Source organism: Sorex fumeus, unplaced genomic scaffold, assembly GCF_029834395.1.
Source record: "Sorex fumeus unplaced genomic scaffold, SorFum_2.1 ptg000122l, whole genome shotgun sequence".
In the NCBI taxonomy this organism is placed as follows: domain Eukaryota; kingdom Metazoa; phylum Chordata; class Mammalia; order Eulipotyphla; family Soricidae; genus Sorex; species Sorex fumeus.
The window spans coordinates 11,205,014-11,226,008 of NW_026606179.1; the positions used below are offsets into that span (position 1 = coordinate 11,205,014).

At 53.9% G+C, this 20,995-nt stretch overlaps 3 protein-coding genes and 4 non-coding genes across 10 annotated transcripts; 1 reads left to right on the forward strand and 6 right to left on the reverse strand.

Annotated features, from left to right (window-relative positions):
* Positions 1 to 2,326: 2,326 nt before the first annotated feature.
* RPL13A (ribosomal protein L13a) lies at positions 2,327 to 5,406 on the reverse strand. Of its 2 annotated transcripts, XM_056136251.1 has the most exons (9): positions 5,219 to 5,241; positions 4,395 to 4,456; positions 4,011 to 4,083; positions 3,714 to 3,779; positions 3,511 to 3,612; positions 3,209 to 3,294; positions 2,975 to 3,034; positions 2,516 to 2,638; positions 2,327 to 2,439 (listed from the first exon to the last, which is right to left on the reverse strand). In XM_056136251.1, the coding sequence occupies exons 5-9, from the start codon at positions 3,581 to 3,583 to the stop codon at positions 2,353 to 2,355; spliced, it is 429 nt and encodes a 142-aa protein (XP_055992226.1). In that variant the 5' UTR covers positions 3,584 to 3,612; positions 3,714 to 3,779; positions 4,011 to 4,083; positions 4,395 to 4,456; positions 5,219 to 5,241; the 3' UTR covers positions 2,327 to 2,352. The 2 variants fall into 2 exon arrangements, with proteins under 2 accessions (XP_055992226.1, XP_055992225.1); XM_056136250.1 differs by lacking the exons at positions 4,395 to 4,456; positions 5,219 to 5,241 and adding an exon at positions 5,325 to 5,406.
* Positions 2,820 to 2,906, reverse strand: LOC130044567 (small nucleolar RNA SNORD35). Its single transcript, XR_008795424.1, has one exon. It is a non-coding gene; the product is annotated as a small nucleolar RNA SNORD35 (small nucleolar RNA).
* Positions 3,098 to 3,167, reverse strand: LOC130044559 (small nucleolar RNA SNORD34). The gene has a single exon (XR_008795418.1). It is a non-coding gene; the product is annotated as a small nucleolar RNA SNORD34 (small nucleolar RNA).
* On the reverse strand, positions 3,383 to 3,466 carry LOC130044555 (small nucleolar RNA Z195/SNORD33/SNORD32 family). Its single transcript, XR_008795415.1, has one exon. It is a non-coding gene; the product is annotated as a small nucleolar RNA Z195/SNORD33/SNORD32 family (small nucleolar RNA).
* LOC130044556 (small nucleolar RNA Z195/SNORD33/SNORD32 family) lies at positions 3,899 to 3,982 on the reverse strand. Its single transcript, XR_008795416.1, has one exon. It is a non-coding gene; the product is annotated as a small nucleolar RNA Z195/SNORD33/SNORD32 family (small nucleolar RNA).
* Positions 5,407 to 6,921: 1,515 nt separating the features above from the next.
* On the reverse strand, positions 6,922 to 19,333 carry FLT3LG (fms related receptor tyrosine kinase 3 ligand). Of its 3 annotated transcripts, XM_056136435.1 has the most exons (10): positions 19,227 to 19,333; positions 18,923 to 18,989; positions 18,662 to 18,694; positions 18,469 to 18,579; positions 18,266 to 18,319; positions 17,875 to 18,018; positions 17,505 to 17,643; positions 13,761 to 13,951; positions 13,616 to 13,681; positions 6,922 to 7,110 (listed from the first exon to the last, which is right to left on the reverse strand). In XM_056136435.1, the coding sequence occupies exons 2-9, from the start codon at positions 18,953 to 18,955 to the stop codon at positions 13,625 to 13,627; spliced, it is 762 nt and encodes a 253-aa protein (XP_055992410.1). In that variant the 5' UTR covers positions 18,956 to 18,989; positions 19,227 to 19,333; the 3' UTR covers positions 6,922 to 7,110; positions 13,616 to 13,624. The 3 variants fall into 3 exon arrangements, with proteins under 3 accessions (XP_055992410.1, XP_055992411.1, XP_055992412.1); XM_056136436.1 differs by lacking the exon at positions 18,662 to 18,694; XM_056136437.1 differs by lacking the exons at positions 18,662 to 18,694; positions 19,227 to 19,333 and having other exon boundaries at positions 18,923 to 19,045.
* LOC130043311 (40S ribosomal protein S12-like) lies at positions 8,629 to 9,036 on the forward strand (the record flags this gene model as incomplete). Its single annotated transcript, XM_056135563.1, has 1 exon — positions 8,629 to 9,036. A coding segment is annotated over one exon (408 nt), but the record flags the coding sequence as incomplete, so codon positions are not given.
* Positions 19,334 to 20,995: the final 1,662 nt, after the last annotated feature.

The following is a 20,995-nucleotide window of genomic DNA, read 5'->3' on the forward strand; positions in this document are numbered from 1 at the left end:
TTGCTGGGTGTAACACCAAAAAAAAAAAAAAAAAAAAAAAAAAAGGAAAAGGGAGCTTTGAGGCACCAGGGAAATGTGACTCAGTGACAAGATGCAAGCTATGTGGGAGATGTAAGGTCCTGGGTTCCATCCTTGGAAACAAGGGGGCAATGCTGTGGCAATTTCCTGTTTGGCACATGTGAATGCCTGACATCTGGCCCTGTGAGGGCGCGTGGGCAGGAGCCCAACTTTGCCTGTAGCTCCCTGACAGCTGTTCCTTCTCTTGGACCTCTTTCAAGATCCCTGACTCCAGGATGGGGCTCGCGGGAGAGACTTGCCTTGCATGTGAGGCCCTGGTTCCATCTCCAAGGCCCTGAGCACTAAGAGTGGCCCTCTACCACAGTTCCAAGGGTCGCTCTCCAGATGTGGCCCCAAATCCTTCTACCTGTCTCTCAGCCCCTCCCCTCAAATGAGCTACCCCAACTGCTGGAGCCATAGTAAAATAGGTACAGCTTTTGCCCAAAGACCATCCAGGCATCTTGAGCTCACCGGAGTGACTGAGGGCCAGGAGTAACTCCTGAGCATTGCCAGTGTGGCCCCTGAAAATAAACCCCTAAGCATCCTACTCCAGTCATCGTCAGCACAGATGTATCTGCTGCCTCCTTGGTGTTTTGTACTTTGGGGGCCACCCAGCAGTGCTTAGGAGTGACTTTCTGGCTCAGTACTCAGGGGTCACTCATAGCGGTGATCATATGGGGCGCTGGGGGTAGAACCGGGGTCAGCCACATCCTATTTTAATCTCCTGGCCCCTTTTTTTGTTTTCAAAACCCATCATTGGGCCTTGGTATCTCAGATGCATGCTAAGACCTCACAAGTTCCTTGAAAAGACCCTGGAAGGAAGTGGTTGGCATCTGGGGGCTGAGGAATTTAAGCTTGAATTCCTGTTGTAGTGTTCCAGGACTTCCTTCTGTTTGGCCACACCCAAGGGTGCTCTGGGTGTAAGTTTATTTGGGGTGGTTCCCACAGGTGCCTTGGGGACCAAGCAGTGAGGGAAGCAAGGACCAGGGGATCTCACTTGCAAAGGAGGCACCCCAGTCCCTCATTTCCTGGAAGGTTTATCTAAAAGGAGAGTACAGCCTAGCACTACAAAGGGTGTAAGCCCTGCCAGTACTGTAGCACTGTCCTCCCATTGTTCATCAATTTGCTGGAGCAAGCACCAGTACTGTGTCACAATAAATTGTTGAGACTTGTTTTTGACATATCGAAAACATCATGGGGAGCCTGCCAGGGTTTGGTGTGTGGGCGAGATACTCTCTGTAGCTTGCAAGGCTCTCCGACTCTCCAGAGGGGAGAGGAATTGAACCTGCATCTGCCAGGTACAAGGCAAATGCTCTGCCAGCAAGGACCTGGTAAAAATCTTTGCATTTAACCCAGGTTCTCACATTCCTTGGTTCTTTTGTAAAGCCAGAACCTCACTGGATGTCTTAGAGCCACACCCTGAGGTGCAATAGGGGCTGAGGGTCCGATTTCAGGGGACATTCCTGGTGGTGCTTGGTACCCTGCAGTATAAGTTAAGTGCCACTTAGTTCTAGGCACCTGGCACTCTGCATCCAGTGACCACTACAGCAGGACTGTTGGGAAGGGACCAGCTGAGGTGCCTGACCTGATGCCAACATTTTTACCCATGTCCAACCCCCGTCCTGAACCCACTGCCACCCCCACAACTCTGCCTTGTCCATCTGAGGTGAACTTGGTGTAGCAGGACAGAAAACGTGCTTGCTGAGATTCAGTCTTCAAGACACTGAGGTAGATTCATTTGTGGGGCCAGGACACTGTACGGGCTGGTCCTGTACAGGATGCGCCCCAGCTAACCTAACTTGCCTCATGCCTTTGCATATAGTACAGTCCTTTAGTGAATTTGAACCCCTGGCTCAGGAGACAGGAGCACCCCAGGAGCCTTTCTACCAAGGGGAAAAAAAGCACTTGGCTAGGATACCAGCTGCTCCTCAGGGGACATTACAGGCCCTGGACATGGATGGACATGGGGATCTTGTGGGGTAATTCCCCCAGGAAGCACCGGTGTCTGTGCAAATGGATTCTGGAGCTGCTTCTGGGTCCCTGCAAGGCCAGGTAGTTTGGAGATTTCTTCACACTGGGAGGGAGGGCCCAGGTCCCTGTGGTGGACAGTGCCAGTCAACCCCCTGTTGCACTCACACCCAACTACATGGGGACTCAGGTCCTGGCAGAGCATGCCTGCACCCACCCTAGCATGGTTCAGAGGCTAGGAAACCTCCAGTCTCCCCAGCATCCCAGGGGCCGGCAAGGAAGATAGGCCAGATCTCGTATGAGAAGCAATAGTCAAGTTTATTGCACTCAGACCAGGAGTCCGTGGGCCTTGAGGACATCTGTGAACTTTGTGATCTTCTTTTCCACATTCTTTTCGGCTTGTTTCCGTAGCCTCTGTGGGAGGGGCAGAACCAATTAGACAGGCTTCCAGCTGCGCAGAACCCGAGCCCATGCAAGGCCCTGCTCTCACCATGAGCTGCTTTTTCTTGCGGTAATGCATCTTGGCCTTCTCCTTCCTCTTCTCCTCAAGAGTGGCTGTCACTGCCTGGTATTTCCAGCCAACCTCATGAGCCAGGCGTCCCAGATAGGCAAACTGGAGGAAGGGGGTTTGGGAGAGAAAAAAAAATTCAAGATTATATGGGGCAGCTATGGGAGAAGTTCTGAGGGCTGGTGGGGGCAGTTACATGAAAAGTAAAACTTGGGGAATTTTAGCACCTTTCACCCAGCATGCTCTAAACTGAAGGGCTAGAATGAGCTTGCTGAGGGCCCCTCTTGCCCTAGCATCAGCTATGCCTTTGGCATTCTCGGCAGTGCCCACTGTGGCATCCGCAGACCATCGTGAGAAAAAGCCATCATCTGCCAGGTCAGGAGCTCCATCCATTCCCCCCCGTCCTGTCCCACTGGCCCTGGAGCCCCTCCACAGACTCACCTTCCGGGTGGGCTTCAGGCGAACCACCTTCAGAGCAGCTGGTACCACCATCCGCTTTTTCTGCAGAGAGAGGAAGGGGCTTAGAAACCAGATATGGGGGCCAGACATCAGCAGCAGGGCCAGGGACGTCTCAGGCAGTGCTGTTCTCATGAGGGTCAAACAATGTAGGTACAGTGCGGACATCATTGACGCCTGTGGCTGCACTGTCTGCCCGGAGGCGCTGGTTCAGCTCACCTTGTCATAGGGGGGCGGGATTCCATCGAACACTTTGAGCCGGTCCAAGGCAGCCTGGCCTCGTTTGGTCTTGTGGGGCAGCATGCCTGCGGGCAGGGGAGATTTGGGCAGCTGAGGGTCTCTGCGGACCCATCCTGTGGCGGTGGGGCGGGGCGGGGCGGGGCATGCAGAGTAGTGGCCTCAGATGGTAGTGCATGTGGAGTCATCTCATGGTTGGGCAACTCGAACATTAGTGGGAGAAACCTCATCACTAGCCATGCCCCCACAAGCTGCCCCCCCATCTCCCTAAGGGTCCAGCTTACCTCTTACTGTCCGCCAAAACATGCGGCTGGGGGCCCGGAAGTGGTAGGGGCCCCGGCAGGGGTTAGTGTTCATCCGCTTCCGAAGGAAGGCTAGGTACTTCACTGGAAGTAGAGGTGGGGGATTGAGCACACACCCCCTGGAAGCCAAGATGCTCCAGACACACCCATCTTCTGCCCCCACCACCTCCGCCCCCTGAACTTACACTTATTTCTGTAGAAATTTCCAGAAATGTTGATGCCTTCACACCGGACGACCACTACCTTCCGGCCTATAGGGAGGGTAGGACAGCAGAGGGCAAAGGTCAGCACTACTCAAAGGCACCTAACAATACCCAGGAAAGGGCCCCGGTCAGAGTTCCCAACAGCCCACAGAACCGGAGATTTGCCTCAGGTCTCAGAGCGGTGCATGGGGTTGATCTCATGGTCTTGAGACTCAAACGAAAGATGGTGATTGTTGCTCATCACTGACCTAGGCAGGTGACAGGCTGACATCCACTTACCCAGCAGCACTTGCTTGGCCACGATGGCAGCCAGGCGGCCCAGGAGATGGCCTCGGCCATCGAGCACCAGCACCTGCTGTAGACAGGAAGAGACCTTGCAGGCACCCCATTTTGGACTCCCCTATACATTCCACCTTTGCCACCCTCCTTCCCCATTCCCTCCCATCCAACTATCGCAGCCAGGAAGCAGGACCCGAGGCTCCCTTTACGGACGAAGCCTAGGAAGCAAAGGGTTCAGTGATGCTTTGAGTGAATGGGATCAGCCCCTAGAAAACCCCTTCATGTCTGAGCGGAAGGGCAGGCGTTTTGAATCCCAGGTCACATTGGCCCGGAAGGCCCCGGGCGGGCTCGGCAACACTCAGCGACCATTCAGTTAGCACTTACGAGCTGTAAGCTGAGCCATCCTGCCAGAATCTAGCTCTCCTGATCTCGGTGCTTGTTCCTAACTGCAATACACAGCAAAGAAAACTGAGGTTCAGGGCCAGCGCGGCTCCGCCGGCCTCCGCTTTCCAGCTAACTGCCACGCTCCAGCATCGAGACCCCCGCCCCCACTCTCAGCTCTAATGAATTGTGCTCTGGAATGCGGGTTCACCGAGGGACGCCCAACAATGCCATCCGGCCAAGTAAACAGAGCCACGTGTCCGGGGCCCCCCTGCGGAGTCGTCCTGCTTTGCATTTACCTGAGACCCAGGACCCAATTTTCCGCTGTCTTTCCAACGCCCACCCCAGGAGTTAGCGAAGGCGGCGAGATGGGGCCTCATCGCACAGCCGTATCCCGAAGCGCAATTCGCTCCACAACGACCCTAACTCGACCCCACCGCATTAGTACTTAATACCAAAACTCTCGTGGCTGCCTGCGAATGTTCGTTAGCATCCCTACAAGCAATGGGGCCGCGCGAATAGGGCGGCATGGAAGGTCCCTCAATGCATGTCAGCCCACGGTATCATTTAAAGTCCCCGAGGTCGCGGGCCACGCGCTTACCCACCGCCGGGGGACACGAGGGTCTAACTGGGGCCAAGCCGAGCGAGAGCGAAACAAGCAAAACCTGAGTATTCCCTTCTTCCCGCGCGCTAGAAGGTTCTATCGCCGCCCCGCGGGGAGCAACGAGGCCGCCATTCGGCCATTCCCAGGCAACCTCCGCTGCGTCTCTTACCCCCCCATGTAAGATCCCTCTTCCCCCCACAAGCGTCCCGCCTTGTTCAATTACCGAGCTTAAGTGCCACCACACAGGTACGAGGGGAAAGAGGGGGCAACCCCGCGCCGGCCCGGGTCCCACCCGGCCCCACGCCGCCACAGCCCGCGCGGAGCCCCACCTGCCCCTCCGCCATCTTCGGCAGCCGCCTGGGAAAGAAGGAAGACTAGCTGCAGGGTTTCTTATGCCTTGAATCAGGGGCGGAGGAAGTGATGCGACACGGGCGGCGCGAGCGGCCTTCCGACTTCCCATTGGCCAGAGGCTGTGCGCGTGCGTAGAGAGCTCCCCGCCTGGAGGCGGGACGGCGACTGACTACCCAATCAGGGGATCGTTCCGCTCGGTCCGCGGCGGCCCTGGCGGTACTAGGTGGAGAGTCACGTGGTGCGGGAGGCGGGGCTCCAGGGGCGGGGTCGTCCTGCCAGGACCGCCATACTTATGAGGAGCTCCCTGCACGCCTTCCGCAAGCCACCGGCAGGGCTGGCCACTGCAACGCTCTTACTCCCCCCTAGCGACGGCAGCTTGCGGCGCGTGGTGACTCGCGGGTGGCCTCTAGGTTAGCCTTTCTGAGCCCAGCCTGGATTTAGAGGTTAGGACTCAGGTGTCCTCACGGTGACCTGGCTCAGCCGCAGCCCTGTCGATCTCAGTGGTGCAGCTGCAAAACAGGTTGGCCACGTTCTTCCCTGTAACGTCTGAGTGCTTGAAAGCCCCATTGCAGACCCCTGAAGACCACACTTCCTGCACTCAGAACCGACCTTGGGCTCAACCCCCACGCCCCTCCAGCGGCCTGGGTTGCCTCCCTGTCCCTGCCCATCTTCCCAAATGTTACATGGTACAAGCCCAGTGCCCGCTGGCTCCAGCTCTTTCAACCAGGGTGTTCCCTAAAGAGCACCCTCGAATTCTGCCACAATAGAGAGGGTTCAGGTCACCCTGGATAAGGGGCCCTCTGAGTTCTCTTCCACCCCCATCCCTCTCCTCTCAGGCAGAGGCCTCTGGAGAACTGGCTGGTTCAGACCCCCATGCTGGGTAGGGAGACGGGGCATGGTGACTGCAGAGATAATACAACCGTTAAGGCACTTGCCTTAGATGCAGCCAACCAGGTTGGAACCCCCACAACACATATCCCCTAGCACCTGCCAGGGGGCATTCCAGAGCACAGAGTCACAATCAGCCCCTGAGCATCTCAGAGTGTGCCCACCTTCCCCTCCCAAAACTGGGTGATGAGGTCCAGAGGGAGTAGTGTGTAGGGTGCTTGCCTTGCATGTGGTCAACATGGGGTCAACCCCACCAATATATAAGGCATCATAGCACTACCAAGTGTGATCCCTGAGCGCAGAACCACGTCTAGTTCCTGAACACTGCCAGGCATTGTCCCCAGATTCCCAGTAGGCCCCAGATCTGCAATGGGCACCCCTTGAAGGGGACATGGCAGTAAATGAGAACCGGCTATTCCATTCAAAACCACTCCTACATGAGGCAGAGCATGGGACAGCAGGTAGGGCACTTGCTTTGCATGCAGTTGACCATGTTTGATCCCTGGCACCACAGTATTGTCTCTGGATCACTGCCAGGAGTGGTTCCTGAGGACAGAGCCAGGAGTAACCCCCAAACAAAGCCCCCAAACCATGCCCACCACACCTTGTCCCATTCACAGACAGGCTGGCCAGACACTGGTAGAAAAGGATGATTTATATACAATTTCCAGGGCACAGAAACTTTGTACAGAGGGAGGCAGGTGAGGCCTTGTCCTGGCATTGCCATGGTCCTGAGCGAAAGGGGACAGCAAAACCAGACAAGAGGCAGCAGCCAGCTGACTTCCCTCCAGGTCGGCGATATGCTTCTCCGGGCTTTGATGTCCTTTGCAAATCGGGACAAGTGATGCCTCTGATTCACTAGGTTATCCGAGACTCCTGGATGGAGAGAAAAGCATCTGGCTCAGAACTGACCTGGTGGGGCTGGGCGATAGTACAGCGGGTAGGGCATTTACCTTGCACGCGGCCGACCCGGGTTCGATCCCCGGCATCCCATATGGTCCCCCCCAGCACTGCCAGCAGAGTCATTCCTGAGTGCAGAGCCAGGATTAACCCCTGAGCATCACTGGGTGTGACCCAAAAAGAAAAATAAAAAACTGACCTAGTGTCCTGGCACCAGAGACAGCCCATGGGTTGAGCCCCTTGGTCCCATCCCAGGCACAGCTGGGAGAAGAGTCGGGAGCAGTGCCCCAACACAACAGGGTGTGGGCCCCAGACAAAATAAAATAGACTAGGTTCCCAAATAATCCTACTCCTTGTGTGCTCAGCATGCTCAGTGCATCACTGGCCAGAGAAGAGCTGGCAAGAAGGTAAACATCTGTGCTCTCCACTGCAGGGTAATGCAGATGGGGCTGGTGCATGTGCTTTGAGGCCACACCTAGCAGTGCACAAGGCTTATTCCTGGCTCAGCGCTCCCGGAACACATGCAGTTCTGGGGATTCAACCCTTGTTAAGTAATTTGCCCCCTTCTATCATCTCTCTAGCCCCTATTTTTTTGTATTTGGTCTGAAGGCCACACCCAGCCTGTATTTAGGACTGACCCCTGGCTGTGTGTTCAACGGGTCACTCTTGTCAGGGAACAGGGGACTACATATGGTGCCGGGATTGAAGTTGAGTTGACTGCATGCAGGGCAGTGTCTTACCCACTATGCTGATTTTTTTTTTTTTTTGCTTTTTGGGTCACACCCATTAATGCTCAGGAGTTACTCCTGTCTCTGCACTCAGGAATTACTCCTGGTGGTGCTTGGGAGACCATATGGGATGCTGGGGATCAAATGCGGGTAGGCCGTATGCAAGGCAAATGCCCTACCTGCTGTACCATCGCTCTGGCCCCTATAATGAATTTTTTATCGTGTCTAATTTTCTCTTAATGTGAATGTGGGGTTGGAGAGACAGTTCAGCTAGTTTGCATGGGGGAGGTTGGAGGTTCATGAGAACACTGCTGGGCCTGGCCTCAAACAAAAATGTGGTTATCAGGGGGATGGGCAAGAAAACTTCTCAGTGACCTAAAAAATGTATGGGGTTGGGGCAAGAGCCACAGTACAGCGGGAACGGCCTTGTCCAACTCGAGTTCTGTCCCCTGTATCCCATATAATCCCCCAAGCACTCCAGAAGTGATCCCTGAGTGCAGAGCCAGGAGTAAGCCCTGAGCACTGTTGAGTGTGGTCACAAAAACAAGAAAAAAAGAATGAGGCAGCTGATCCAGGCTCGATCCCAGTCACTGCCTATGGTTCCCCAACAATGCAAGGACTCATCTTTGAGCACAGAGCCAGGAGTAAGTCCTGAGCACAGCCGAGTGTGGCTCAGAAACAAAAATCAACCCCCAAAATGATATGATATGGCTTTCCCTGCCACCGCAGAGGCTCAGGTGCATTCAAGATTCGGCCCCACCCATAATCCACCGCCAAGGCCGAGGAAGGCATTGCTGCTGGAGGTGTAATGGACGTGAATACTGCGCTGCAAGAGGTGCCGAAGACCACCCTCATCCACGATGGCCTCGCACGTGGCATCCGCGAAGCCGCCAAAGCCCTAGACAAGCGCCAAGCCCATCTTTGTGTGCTTGCATCCAACTGTGATGAGCCTATGTATGTCAAGTTGGTGGAGACACTTTGTGCTGAACACCAGATCAACCAAATTAAGGTTGATGACAATAAGAAACTAGGAGAATGGGTTGGCCTCTGTAAAATCAACAGAGAAGGGAAACCCCGTAAAGTGGTAGGCTGCAGTTGTGTTGTGGTTAAGGACTGTGGCAAAGAATCACAGGCCAAGGATGTCATCGAGGAGTACTTCCAATGCAAGAAATAAATAAGAATTTTGGCTGTTTAAAAAAAAATGATATGGGGGCTGGAGTGATAGCACAGTGGGTAGGGCGTTTGCCTTGCACACGGCCTGACCCTGGTTCGATCCCCAGCATCCCATATGGTCCCCTGAGCACGGCCAGGAGTAGTTCCTGAGTACATGAACCAGGAGTAACTCCTGAGCATCGCCAGGTGTGACCCCCCCCAAAAAAAAGGAAAAAAAATGATATGATATTATCTGGTGGCCCCAAACCCCACTGGGTATGACCTTGTAAATGCCAAGAGAGACAGTTTGGAGGGCTGGAGGTCAGCCTTGGCATGGGGGAAGACATCATATGGAGTTTTGAATACTGCCAACATAGCTCCTATAATGGGACCCCAAAACAAAGCAAAACAAAAAAAATAATAAAAACAATTGTTCAGATTTGCAATGACCTGAATGGAGCTGGAGGACATTAAACTGAGTGAAATTAGCACAACGGAAAGAGAGAAATACCACAAATACCAGAAGATTTCACTTATAGGTGGAAGACAAAGAATCAAGTCCAGTGTGCAAACAAAGCAAAAGACCAACTCTTTGATCCTGACCACAGCAGAGATGTTAGGAGAGGGGAAGGAGTGAACAGATAGAGGGGTCAGAGGGTTGGCGATGAATGGAGACCTCGACTTTAGGGGTGGGTCTGGAGAGGAATAGTGTCTCTGCACCCTAGCCCTTGCTGCAAACCAGATCAATTCCTGCGCCCCCGAGGGGGGAGTGGCGTTTTCTTAGCCTTAATCACCCACGTGGCTTGCAGTTCTATGGGCACCGCCAGGGGTCGCTTCTGAGCACAGAGCCAGGAAAAGCCCAAGAGCTTTTCAATGTGTCTAAACCAAGCCCCTGTGGATTTTATTTTATTTATTTATTTTTTGCTTTTTGGCTCACACCCAGCGATGCACAGGGGTTGCTTCTGGCTCTGCACTCAGGAATTACTACTGGCGGTGCTTGGGGATGCTGGGAATCGAATCCGGTTGACCGCGTGCAAGGCAAACGCCCAGCCCTGCCCCCGTGAATTTTAAAGTAAATAAATAAACAATTCCTGCCTCGGATGTGGCCCAGTGCTAAACTGCATGCCTTGCACGCAAGAGACATGGTTACATCTATTTGTTTTGATTTTTTGCTTTTTGGGTCACACCCGGCGATGCACAGGGTTACTCCCGGCTCATGCACTCAGAAATTACTCCTGGCGGTGCTTGGGGCACCATCATGATCACAATCACGATCATCCTGTTGTTTGTCGGTTGCCTCGGGAAGGCCCCAGTAACGTCTCCTTCATCCTAGCCCTGAGATTTTAAAAAGTGGCATATTCAAGGCTCTTTCAGGGTTAGGAGAATGAGACTCATCATTGTTACTGGTATTTGGCATATTGGGTACGCCACGGGGAGTTTGCTAGACTCTGCTGTGTGGGCAGGTTACATTTGGTAGCCTGCCAGGTTGTCCAAAGGGCACCATATGGGATGCTGGAATTGAACCCGGGTCGGCCGAGTGCAAGGCAAATGCCCTATCCGCTGTGCTAGCGCTCCAGCCCCAACATGGTTACATCTCTGCACCACACATATACACAAATACACTTCAGAAACATGCTGAAGAGGCCTGGAGCGATAGCACAGCAGGGAAGGCACTTGCCTCCAACGTGTCTGACCTAGGTTCAGTCTGGGCACACCATATTCACCCAGTGAGGTGTGATCCCTGAGTATAGAGCCAGCAGTAAACCCTGAGCACCCTGGGGTGTGACCTCCCATATAAATAAAACCACAACAGAAACACATGTGGACTCACAACAAATTCAAGTAAGTGCTTAAGTTTTTAAAAAACATGAAATTAGAGACTGCTCCCCACCCGCACAATGAAAGGGAAAACTGGATGTTTCAAAGTTGAGCAACACAGCCTCCTGGCACAGATAGAGCCTGAAATGGGTCACACGTGGTGGGTCAGGTAATTCTGGCCCCCAGTCCAGCATCCGCTCCCTCAGCATTGACTACACCCCCAAATAAAAATAGCATCTGCGCATCTGCATTGTGCTATATCCTGAGGGTAGCACCAAATTCCTGAAGTTTATTTATTTATTGTCTTTTTGGATGGGAGGCTACACCCAGCAGTGCTCAGGGATCACTCCTGGTGGGCTCAGGAGGATCATGCCAGGAATCAAACCAGGGTCATCACATCCAAGGCAAGTGTCTTACTCGCTGTCAACCTTTCTCCTGCAACTTAAAAAGAAAGTGGGGCTGGAGTGATAGTACCACAGGGAGGGCGTTTGCGGGTAGACTAACTGGTTGGATCCCTGGCATCCCATGTGGTGCCCCAAGCACTGCAAAGAGTGATTCTTGAGCGCAAAGCCAGGAGAAACACTGAGCACTGCTGGGTGTGACCCAAAGAACAAACAAACAAAAAAGGAAAAACAAAAGCTTAGAACTGAACTCCACCTATCAATGCAAGAACCCTACAACAAGCACATCCCTGGTCCCTCACAAATTTTTTTTTTGGGGGGAGGTTGGGCCCACACTTGGAAGTGTTCAGCTGTAACTCCTGGCTCTGTGCTTGGGGGTCGTTCCTGGTGGACCATGGGAGTCAGGAGCAAACCAGGGTTGGCCACAGTCAAGACAAGACCCTTAATTCCTGTGCCGGCTCTCCAGCAGGCCCCGTATTTTAATTAAAAAAAAAAAAGTTTAAGAAAGCGATGCTGGGGCCGGATCTATAATAGCACAGCAGGTAGGGCGTTTGCCTTGCACGCGGCTGACCTGGGTTCGATTCCTCTGTCCCTCTCAGAGAACCCAACAAGCTACCGATAGTATCCCCATGGCATATTCGATATGCCAAACACAGTAACAACAAGTCTCACAATGGAGACATTACTGGTGCCTGCTCAAGCGAATCAATGAACAACGGGAGGACAGTGCTACAGTGCAGTGCTATCCTATATGGTCCTTCGAGCACTGTCAGGAGTAACTCCTGAGTATAGAGCCAGGAGTAACCCATGAGCATTGCCAGGTGTGACCTAAAAAGCAAAAAAAAAATTTAAAAAGAAAAAAAAGTATTTGAAAAAAAAAAGTGGGGGCTGGAGCAATAGCACAGCGGGTAGGGCGTTTGCCTTGCACACGGCCAACCCAGGTTCGATTCCCAGCATCCCATATGGTTCCCCAAGCACCGCCAGGAGCAATTCCTAAGTGCATGAGCCAGGAGTAACCCCTGTGCATCGATGGGTGTGACCCAAAAAGCAAAAAAAAAAAAAAAAGAAAAGTACAGCAGGGTGGGCGTTTACCTTATACCCGACCTGGGTTTGATCCCTGGTATCCTATATGGTCCCTCAAGCACTGTCAGGAGTAACTCCTGAGTACAGAGCCAGGAATAACCCATGAACATTGCCAGGTGTGACCCAAAAAGCAAAAAAATTAAAAAAGAAAAAAAAGAAATCTATTTTTTTTTTTTTTTAAAGTGGTGCTTAGGAGTTACTTCTGGCTCTGCCCTTAGGAACCGCTCCTGGCGGTGTAAGGTGAGTACTCTATTCCTGTTCGACCTCTCTAGCCCCTGCCCCCCTATTTTTAAAATATCTAATTTGGATTGGAGTAATAGCACACCGGGTAAGGCATTTGACTTGCACGCAGCCGACTCGGGTTCAATTCCTAGCAACCCGTATGGTTCCGCAAGCACCGCCAGGAGTAATTTCTAAGTGCATGAGCCAGGAGTAACCCCTGTGCATTGCCGGGTGTGACCCAAAAAGCAAAAGTAAATAAATAAATAAATAAAATATCTAATTTGTGTTTGTTGAACTTCTCAGCCATCGAAAAAGAGGCTCGTTCTGGCACCAGCTTCTCAGTGACGTGAGTGACATGGGTTGAGCTGAGAGGAAATCACAGGGCCCTGAGTGAAGCCAGAGCACAATTGCTGGAAACCTCTGGGCCTAACCCCCTCCATCCTAGGAACTCCAGCTCCAGGGTTGGAGCAATTCCCCAGCCCCGCCCACCCCCTGGCTGCCTGAAGTTACTACAACCAGAGCATGTTCCTCTCTGGAGGACTCACAAGGTCTGTTATTTTTTGTTTGTTTGTTTGTTTGTTTTTGATTTTGGGTCACACCTAGCTATGCTCAGGGGTTACTCCTGGCTCTGCACTCAGGAATTACTCCTGCCAGTGCTTGAGGGACCATATGGGATGCCGGGGATTGAACTCAGGTCAGTCTTGTGCAAGGCAAATGCCCTTCCACTGTACTGTCCCACAAGGCCTGTTCACCTCATGCCTGTGGGACTCCTGTACTCAAAGATCTTCCTGTGGAAACCTTAAGAATTCCCTACCCAGCTCATTAATGTCCCCGTATCTCTCTCTTCCCTGGGGTCCCCACATGGCCACAGGGTCACACCCAGGGGCATTTGTTCATGTCCATCTTCAGTGCTGTCCCCGTGACCTCCACCCCCAGGGACTGTTCAGCCCCCCACCCTGCCCCGTTCTTGATCTCTGGACACCTGCACTCTGGCAGTCCCCCTCATGGGCCTTCTGCACCCAGAAAGGACCCTACCCCTCCCTGCTACGCCCGTGTCTCCACTTGGGAAAGACTCACCCCAATAAGTCAGGATTCCGGGGGCCGCAGGGGCAGTACCTCCTGAGGACTGGAATTGGGGGGTACCTGTGAACCCCACAAAGTTCAGTCACAGTCACTGCTGGAACCTTCGGCCACCCCTTGGCTCCCCCCCATTGCAGCTCACCAGCTCTCCGGGGCGGGGCGTCCTCCGAGTCCTCCACCCCCTCCTTCGCCAGTGTAGACACCAGGCGGCCACCAGCAACGTGAGGGCCCCGGGCAGCAGGAGCAGCAGCAGCAGCAGAGGGGGTGCGGGGGCTGGCAGTGGGGTGGCCTCCAGGGCCCTCGGGGTCCTCAGGGGCAACAGAGTGGAAGAGTCTGGAAGGAGAGAGGAGGCTGGGTAACCTCAGCAGGCTCCCGAACCCAGGCCTCAGTCTCATCTGTGAAATGGGCTAATCCTAGCTCCTCTCATGGGAAGTTAGCACAAACAGCCCAGGACCTCAGAGTGAGGTCAACTGGACAAGCAGAGACCTGCGGTGTTCCCATCCGGGTTGGGGCCCCTCTCCTCTGGGCACCTGTTTACCATCTCACCTGCTGCCTTGCCCTGAGGTCTACAGCACCTTACACACCTGTGTCATTGAGTTCCCGGGACTGGCTTTCCAGCGATTTGGATATTTCTCTTCTTGTCCGGCTGAAGCGATAGCACAGTTGGTAGGGCATTTGCCTTGCATGAGGCCGACCTGGGTTCGATTCCTCCGTCCCTCTCGGGGAGCCCGGCAAGCTACCTAGAGTATCCCGCCTGCATGGCAGAGCCTGGCAAGCTACCTGTGGCGTATTCAATATGCCAAAAGTAGTAACAAGTCTCACAATGGAGACGTTACTGGTGCCCGCTCGAGCAAATCGATGAACAACGGAAGAACAGTGCTACAATGCTCCTCTTGTCCAGATCTGCGAGCACTTCCTATCAGCCTGATCTGGTTTTTATTTCAGTATCTGAGTCACACACAGAGGCGCTCAGGGCTTATTCCAAACTCTGCATTCTAGGATCACATCTGGCAGGGCTCAAGGAACCCTACGGGATGCTAGAAATCTACCCCAGGTGGCTGTGTGGAAGGTTAAGAGTCCTCCCCTCTACCCTGTCATCCCAGCCCTAATCTGTCTTACGTGGTGCTTTTATATCCACCATTATTTTGTGGCTCGTCAACATATATTACCATAGTTTAACTTAAGGATGTTAGATCTTATTATATTATGGATAATATAATAATCATAAATATAAGGTCCCACTCTATCCGGCCCTGCTTTGCTTCCTCTGTAGCCCACTCTTCACCCCTCACTCATCTCTTACAGCTTTCTGCCGCAGGACCTTTGCATTGACTGTTTGCTGGCTTCTTGCTTTCCGGGCTTCTCTGCTAGTTACCCCACTCACAAATCTTACCCTGTTTTACTGTCTGATTGAGGGCTCCATGACACCCAGATATTTCCCTGCTGAACTCTGTGAACATGTTTGTCGTGTCTCCCCAATTTGCACAGCTGCTTTCCAAACCGGGCCCGGGCACCCCCACAGATGTCAGGTGACTGACAAACACAAATGACCAACCAAGCTAACGAGGAATGACGAATTGATTGGACATGCAGAAGCCATGGAGAGAATCTCAGCGTGGGAGACTTCTCCATCACCCTCTCAGAGTGGGTCACATCTAATACACAAACAGTGTTGGAAAGACTCAAAATAGCTCCGTGATGAAGCAGGAAGACAGACCCTCATTCAACTTCACTGAGGCCCAAAGAATCCACAATTCTTTCCTTGGATTACATGCTGGCCAAAGCTGAGGGCCACAAAGATCTGATGAAAGGGCAAAAGTCACAACCCACGGGCCAATTGTCTCCTCGCGTGCAAGAGAGAACAACCGCAGAGCTGGGGCACTCGGCCTAAGAATCAGAAAATCGAGGGCTGGCGAGACAGTATAATGGGCATTTGCTGTGGGTTCCATCCTCAGCACCCCATAGGGTTCCCTGAGCCCTTCCAGGAATGTCTTCTAAGCACAGAGCCAGGAGGAACCCCTGAGCACTGAGTATGGTGCCAAAACAAAGCAAAAAATACAAAAAAAAAAAAGAATCTGAAAATCATAGATTAACTTTTTTGGGGGATGTTGGGTCATACCCAAGGCCACTCCTGGTCCTGCCCTACAAAGTGCCAGGGATAGATTCCAGTACCCAAATCCACGATGGCTCCCCGCTACCTGCCAACCAGCCCTTCCATCTCCTACTCTGAATGTGGAAGTACAGATAGGAGAAACTCTGCATACAGATAGGACAGCAGAGAGGGAGCTTGTTTTGCAGGAGGCCAACCTAGGTTCAATCTCTGCACTGATGATTGTCCCCGAAGTGGCCCCCGCTCCTCCAGAGTGAATACTGAACACAGAGCCAGGTGTGGCCCAAAAACCAGAAGAAAAAGTTTCACATCTGGGACTGGAGAGATAGTACAGGGGAGAAGACGCTTGGATCCCGGTTCAAATCCCTGAGCCCTAGAGATGGGACTCCCAGCATCACCAGAGTTCACTCTTGAGCATAGACCTAGAAATAACCCCTGAGCACTGCCTGGTGCGACCCCAAGACCATAAAAAAAAGACTTTAAATGAAGGGAAATAATACTTTTAAATACCTGTTGGAGTGGTACCTTATTTATTTTTTCTTTTTGGGTCACAGAGCCAATACTCAGAGGTTACTCCCAGGTCTACACTCAGGAATTACTCCTGGTAGTTCTCGGGGAACCATAGAAGATGCCAGAGATAGAACTAGGGTCAGCTGTGTGCAAGGTAAATACCCTCCCCACTGCACTATCGCACTCCCCCGCCCCCCGCCCCCCCCCAAAGGCTAAAGTGGTACCATTTTGAAACTATCTGGTTAAACAAAGCTTATTATGTAAATGACTAATGATACAGGACTAATGGGCCAGAGAGATAGTACAGCAGGTAAGGCTGCTTGCCTTGCAGGCAGCTGACCCTAGTTTAATCCTTGGCACTACTCATGGTTCCCTGAGTCTTGCCAAGAATGATCCCTGAACATAGCTGGGTGTGTTACCCCCCCAAAAAAACCCACACCCCAATAAAACAATTATAAAGCTTTGAAAATTAAATTTAATAAAAATCACTCTAGAGAAGGTATTTGTAGTGTCTACGACCCAAGCACTCTGAATGAGTCTGATTTTGTCTGATCCTGGAAGCTAAGCATGGTGGGACTTGGTTAGCACTTGGATGGAAAAGAGATCAGAGTTCTCAGGAGATAGAGTGGGATTTGGCTATGAGGTTCAGTGTCTTGTTTGTGATAACAGGAAGGTACATATCTTAAGCCTCACTGACAGGGCCAGAGTCACAGTACAGCGGGGAAGGTGCTTGCCTTGCATACGGCTGACATGGATTCAATCCCTGGCACCCCAGATGGTCCCCCAAGTCCTGCCAGGGAATAAGCCCTGAGTACCACCGTATGTGGTTCCCTGAGCAAAACAAGCCCAAAACCTCAAGAGGGTCTCAGAATTAGCTGAGTGCAGGCTTTGCCTGTGGGGAGGTCAGGGTTCCAGCACCACACAGTCGCCTGAGCACAGAGGTGGGAACAACACCCAAGCACCGCTGGGTGAGGCTCCTCCCAATCCTGAAAAGCTCATAAACAATAAGAAAAAGCAATAAAACCCTGAAAGAAATAACAAGGGACTGGCACACAGCGTACCCTGGCTCCAGTTCTGGGGTCCCCAAAAAGAAAGTTTATGCGTATTTCCATCAGCTGCTTCTAAACTGCCTCGCGCCTTTCTCAGAGATGGGGAAACAGATGCACTGGAGGTGAATGAACTTAGGGGTCCAAATACATAACCGCTGTGGGAAAGGGGGCGGTGTGAGCGCCTGGAGCAGGGGCGGCGGAGGACAGGGGCCTTTACCCGGCTGACACTGCAGCTCCAGGCACCTGGAGAAGTTCCGCTGGGTGATCCAGGGCTTCAGGGCCCCCAGCTGCTCGGATGTGTCCTGCAGGAGGTGGGAGATGTTGGTCTGGACGAGGCGAAGACAGCTGGGGAGGGGCTAGGAGTAGGGGAGGGACAGTCACCACCACATCATCCCAAATGTCCTCAAGCCCAGCGCCTTCCCTGCAACAGCATCCTCCTGCCACCTGCATCTTCCAGCTTGTCTCCAGCTCCCTGGTCGCTAGGGGGCAGCGTCCTTAGCAACGCCCAGCAACCCGGAGAGGCTCGACTCTCCACTCTGGGAGGGGGCCCTTTCTCCCCGTCCTGGTCCCCCAAATTCAGGGCTGACCTGGAAGGCACATGAGGTGACAAAATGGATCTCGGTGTTGACCGCCTCCAGAAGTTCTTGCATGTGGGCCCCCGCCACAGACTTAAGGCGCCCCATCCAGCGCTGGGCCAGGACCAGCCTCCAGAAGGCCCCGCAGACCTCGTCCTGAGGGGTGGGGCGGGGGGACGACAAACCAATCGGAACTCACGAAGCAGAGGTGGGGCGGGGCATCATAGATTGGGGCGGGGTTTTTCGGTCGGGGGCGGAGCCTCAGAGACGGGGCGGGGATACCTGGGAAAGGGGCGGGGCCTTGAGGGCCCCCAGAGAGAGGGGTGGGGTGTTCAGCAAAATCCCTTAAATCCCTGAGTCTCTCCTTCCCATTTCCATCTCACGCCCCTCCCGTCTGACTCACGTCCTGCAGGTTGGAGGCGACTGTGACCGGGTAGTCCTGGAGCAGGTAGTCAGCCTGCAGGAGGAACCGGATCAGTGCTGGTGAGGGGACGGAGATCCCTGCAGCGTCCAGATACCAGAAACCGAGGGATGGGGATCCAGAGAGGAGTACCTCACACCCAGGGCCCCCACACCAGCCTGGAAAGGGGCGAGGCACCACCTCACCAGCTTGCTGATGGTGGCCGTGAAGGTGGAGGAGATGGGGTTGTACTGGAAAGAGCAATCCGGGGTCCCGCGAAGGCCGGGGCTCAGCAGCAGCAGCAGCAGCAGCGGGGTCTGCGGTGGGGTACCAGCACCTCTGCAAACAGCCCCCCTCACAGCGCTCCCGCACCCACACCCCGGGATTCACCCCACTGACCTCAGCGTTGGGACCTCGTCCGTGGGGCTCTGGCTGTGGCCAAACCCTGTTTTCCTCACTGCCTCTCATCCCAGGCTGGATCCCCAACTCCATCCCCCGTGACCGCCCCTCAGCACTGTCCCCCTCCACCTGCCTGTCCCGCCCCCGCCCCCACCCCATCCCTCGCGTTGCAGCCTCCTTCTCCCCCACCTCAGCCCATCTCCCCACTGTCAGTACCACCTGGGCTCAGCTCCCCTTACTCCCGGCCCCCAATATACGCACTGTTGCGCTCCAGGCTGGCGCCAGCAGTATCATCTCTGCCGGGGACCCCTCATGCCTGTGGCCAGATCTTGCGGGGGACAGAAGAGCGAGGTTCGGACCCTTGCAACCCAGCCCTTTCCTCAGCCACCCCGTCACCTCCCCGCCCCTCCCACGGCCCCTTGATGTGGCCAAGTTTCCGCCTCCCACCCCCTCGGGCTTCCTGAGTGAGCCCCAGTTATGCTGTAAACTCCGCATCTCTCCTTCCAAGAACCCCGACGTCCGGTCCCCGGAACCCTCCCCAGGCCAGGCACCCAGGAACCCGTACTCCCCATGCCTCCTCCCTCAGCCCGAAGTGAGGGGCGCCACCCCGCCCCTCGGGAAACAGGAGCCCATTTCTCCGCACGCACTAGCCTTGCCCCAGCTGGACTGACAACGGGAGACCGAAAGTGAAAGGGAATTTGGGGGGGAGAAGAGGGAGAGCGGGGTGGATCTGGGGGGGAAGGGCACCACCTGGTGGCGATCATGGCGGGGGGCTGGAACTCTAGAGGGCTGAGATTGGTGGGCAGAGAATGGGGCCTCGCAGGGAGTATATCTGCCTCCTGCTAGAACCAAAGTGGCAAGTGGCAAATGACTCTAAACTCTCCACTCTTGCCCTGACCCCTCCAGACATTAAGGCAGGTGATGCTGCTTCTATCGGTCCATGATCCCTTCAGCCAGCATTGGCCACCAGCTCTGACCAGAGACAAAGCGGTGCCAGGAGCAAAACACAGCCGGAAGGTGCCAGTTCTCCCTCACCCCTGCCACCAGCACCCGCCTCCTGGCACCACCAACTCCCATCTGAAGACAGAAAGATCACTGTAACCTCCTCAACTCCCCACCCCCAGACTGGGAGAGTCTGGAAAACCCCAGCTCCTGTCCCTTCTCAGCACCAGACTCTCCCTAACCCCATAATCTAAGCCAAATCTATAGCCAGCCTGCTGGATTTGATCCAGAGCCCCCTCCCTCCCCAGCATCCCTCTTCATTTGGGTCACATGGGTAAACCACCCTATACTGTCCCCTCAACCAGAACAACCATCCCCCAGGAACCCACAAGGTTCACTTCATTTCATTCAGGTCTGGATTCAGATGCCCAAGGCATCATTCTGGTCTCTCCATTTTCAAATGGTGATGCCCCTCCCACCTCCCCCACACTCTTACTCACCCCTGCTTGGGTCTTGTCCTGCTTCCTAGTCTCTGCTGACACGCCACAATTTACTTCTCTTTTCACAATCCCTGGTTCCCATTCATGAGCCTCTCCAGGAGGGCGGAGTTGGGGTCTGGTTACCCCACTGGCCCTCTAGCGCCTAGGATCACTTGTGACTCCTAGTGGGAGCTTGACCTGGGTTCAAGGACAAACAAGTGCATGTCAGCTGCCTCTTGGCTTCTACCTGAGGATCCAGCGATAGAATATGCTAGAACTTGGTCAGTCCCAAGGAAGATAACCTCTAGGAATTTCCCCAGTCAGTGATCTTTGTTATTCAAGGGACAGGTACCAGGGCCACACCTGAGTTTATGCTAATGGTGACTCAGGATTTGGCCTCATAGGGCCTGAAAGATCACATGGTGGAGGACTGGGGCTTTGAAACCAGAATCCCAGCCCAACCTGTCCTCCAACCTCCAGCCTCTGGGAAGAGGAGGGGTCGAGAAACTGAGTTGCCTGGCCTCTGGTCCCCAGAGTCCAGCCTCTAGATAGCCATCTCCTCGTTGCCTCCTCATCTGTCTGCAAGAACAACTGTCAGGGCTGGAGCGATAATACAACAGGGAGGCAGCTTGCCTCGCATGAGGCTGACCCAGGTTCGATCCCTGGATCCCATATGAGAGCCAGGAGTAATCCCAGAGCATCGCTGGTTGTGACCCAGAAACAAAAAAAGAAGAAAGAACAACTATTAGCTGTAGGGGTCCCTCCTCCTCAATAACCCAGAGCGATTTGGGGATAAAGGTGGTGACTTGGGGAGCTGGAGCGACTGTACAGTAGGTAGGGCATTTGCCTTGCACGCGGCCAACCCAGGTTCGATTCCCAGCATCCCATATGGTCCCCTGAGCACCGCCAGGAG

Coding starts and splice junctions, on each gene's coding strand:
- RPL13A (XM_056136250.1), bottom strand. Junction 3,613..3,713: donor AAATTTCTACAGAAATAAGT/GTAAGTTCAGGG, acceptor CTCTACTTCCAG/TGAAGTACCTAGCCTTCCTT. Junction 2,440..2,515: donor GCAAGAAAAAGCAGCTCATG/GTGAGAGCAGGG, acceptor CCCCTCCCACAG/AGGCTACGGAAACAAGCCGA.
- FLT3LG (XM_056136435.1), bottom strand. CDS start 18,955: ATGATACTGCTGGCGCCAGCCTGGAGCGCAACA. Junction 18,580..18,661: donor GACGAGGTCCCAACGCTGAG/GTCAGTGGGGTG, acceptor ACCCCACCGCAG/ACCCCGCTGCTGCTGCTGCT. Junction 13,952..17,504: donor GGAGCTGCAGTGTCAGCCGG/GTAAAGGCCCCT, acceptor CTCTCCTTCCAG/ACTCTTCCACTCTGTTGCCC.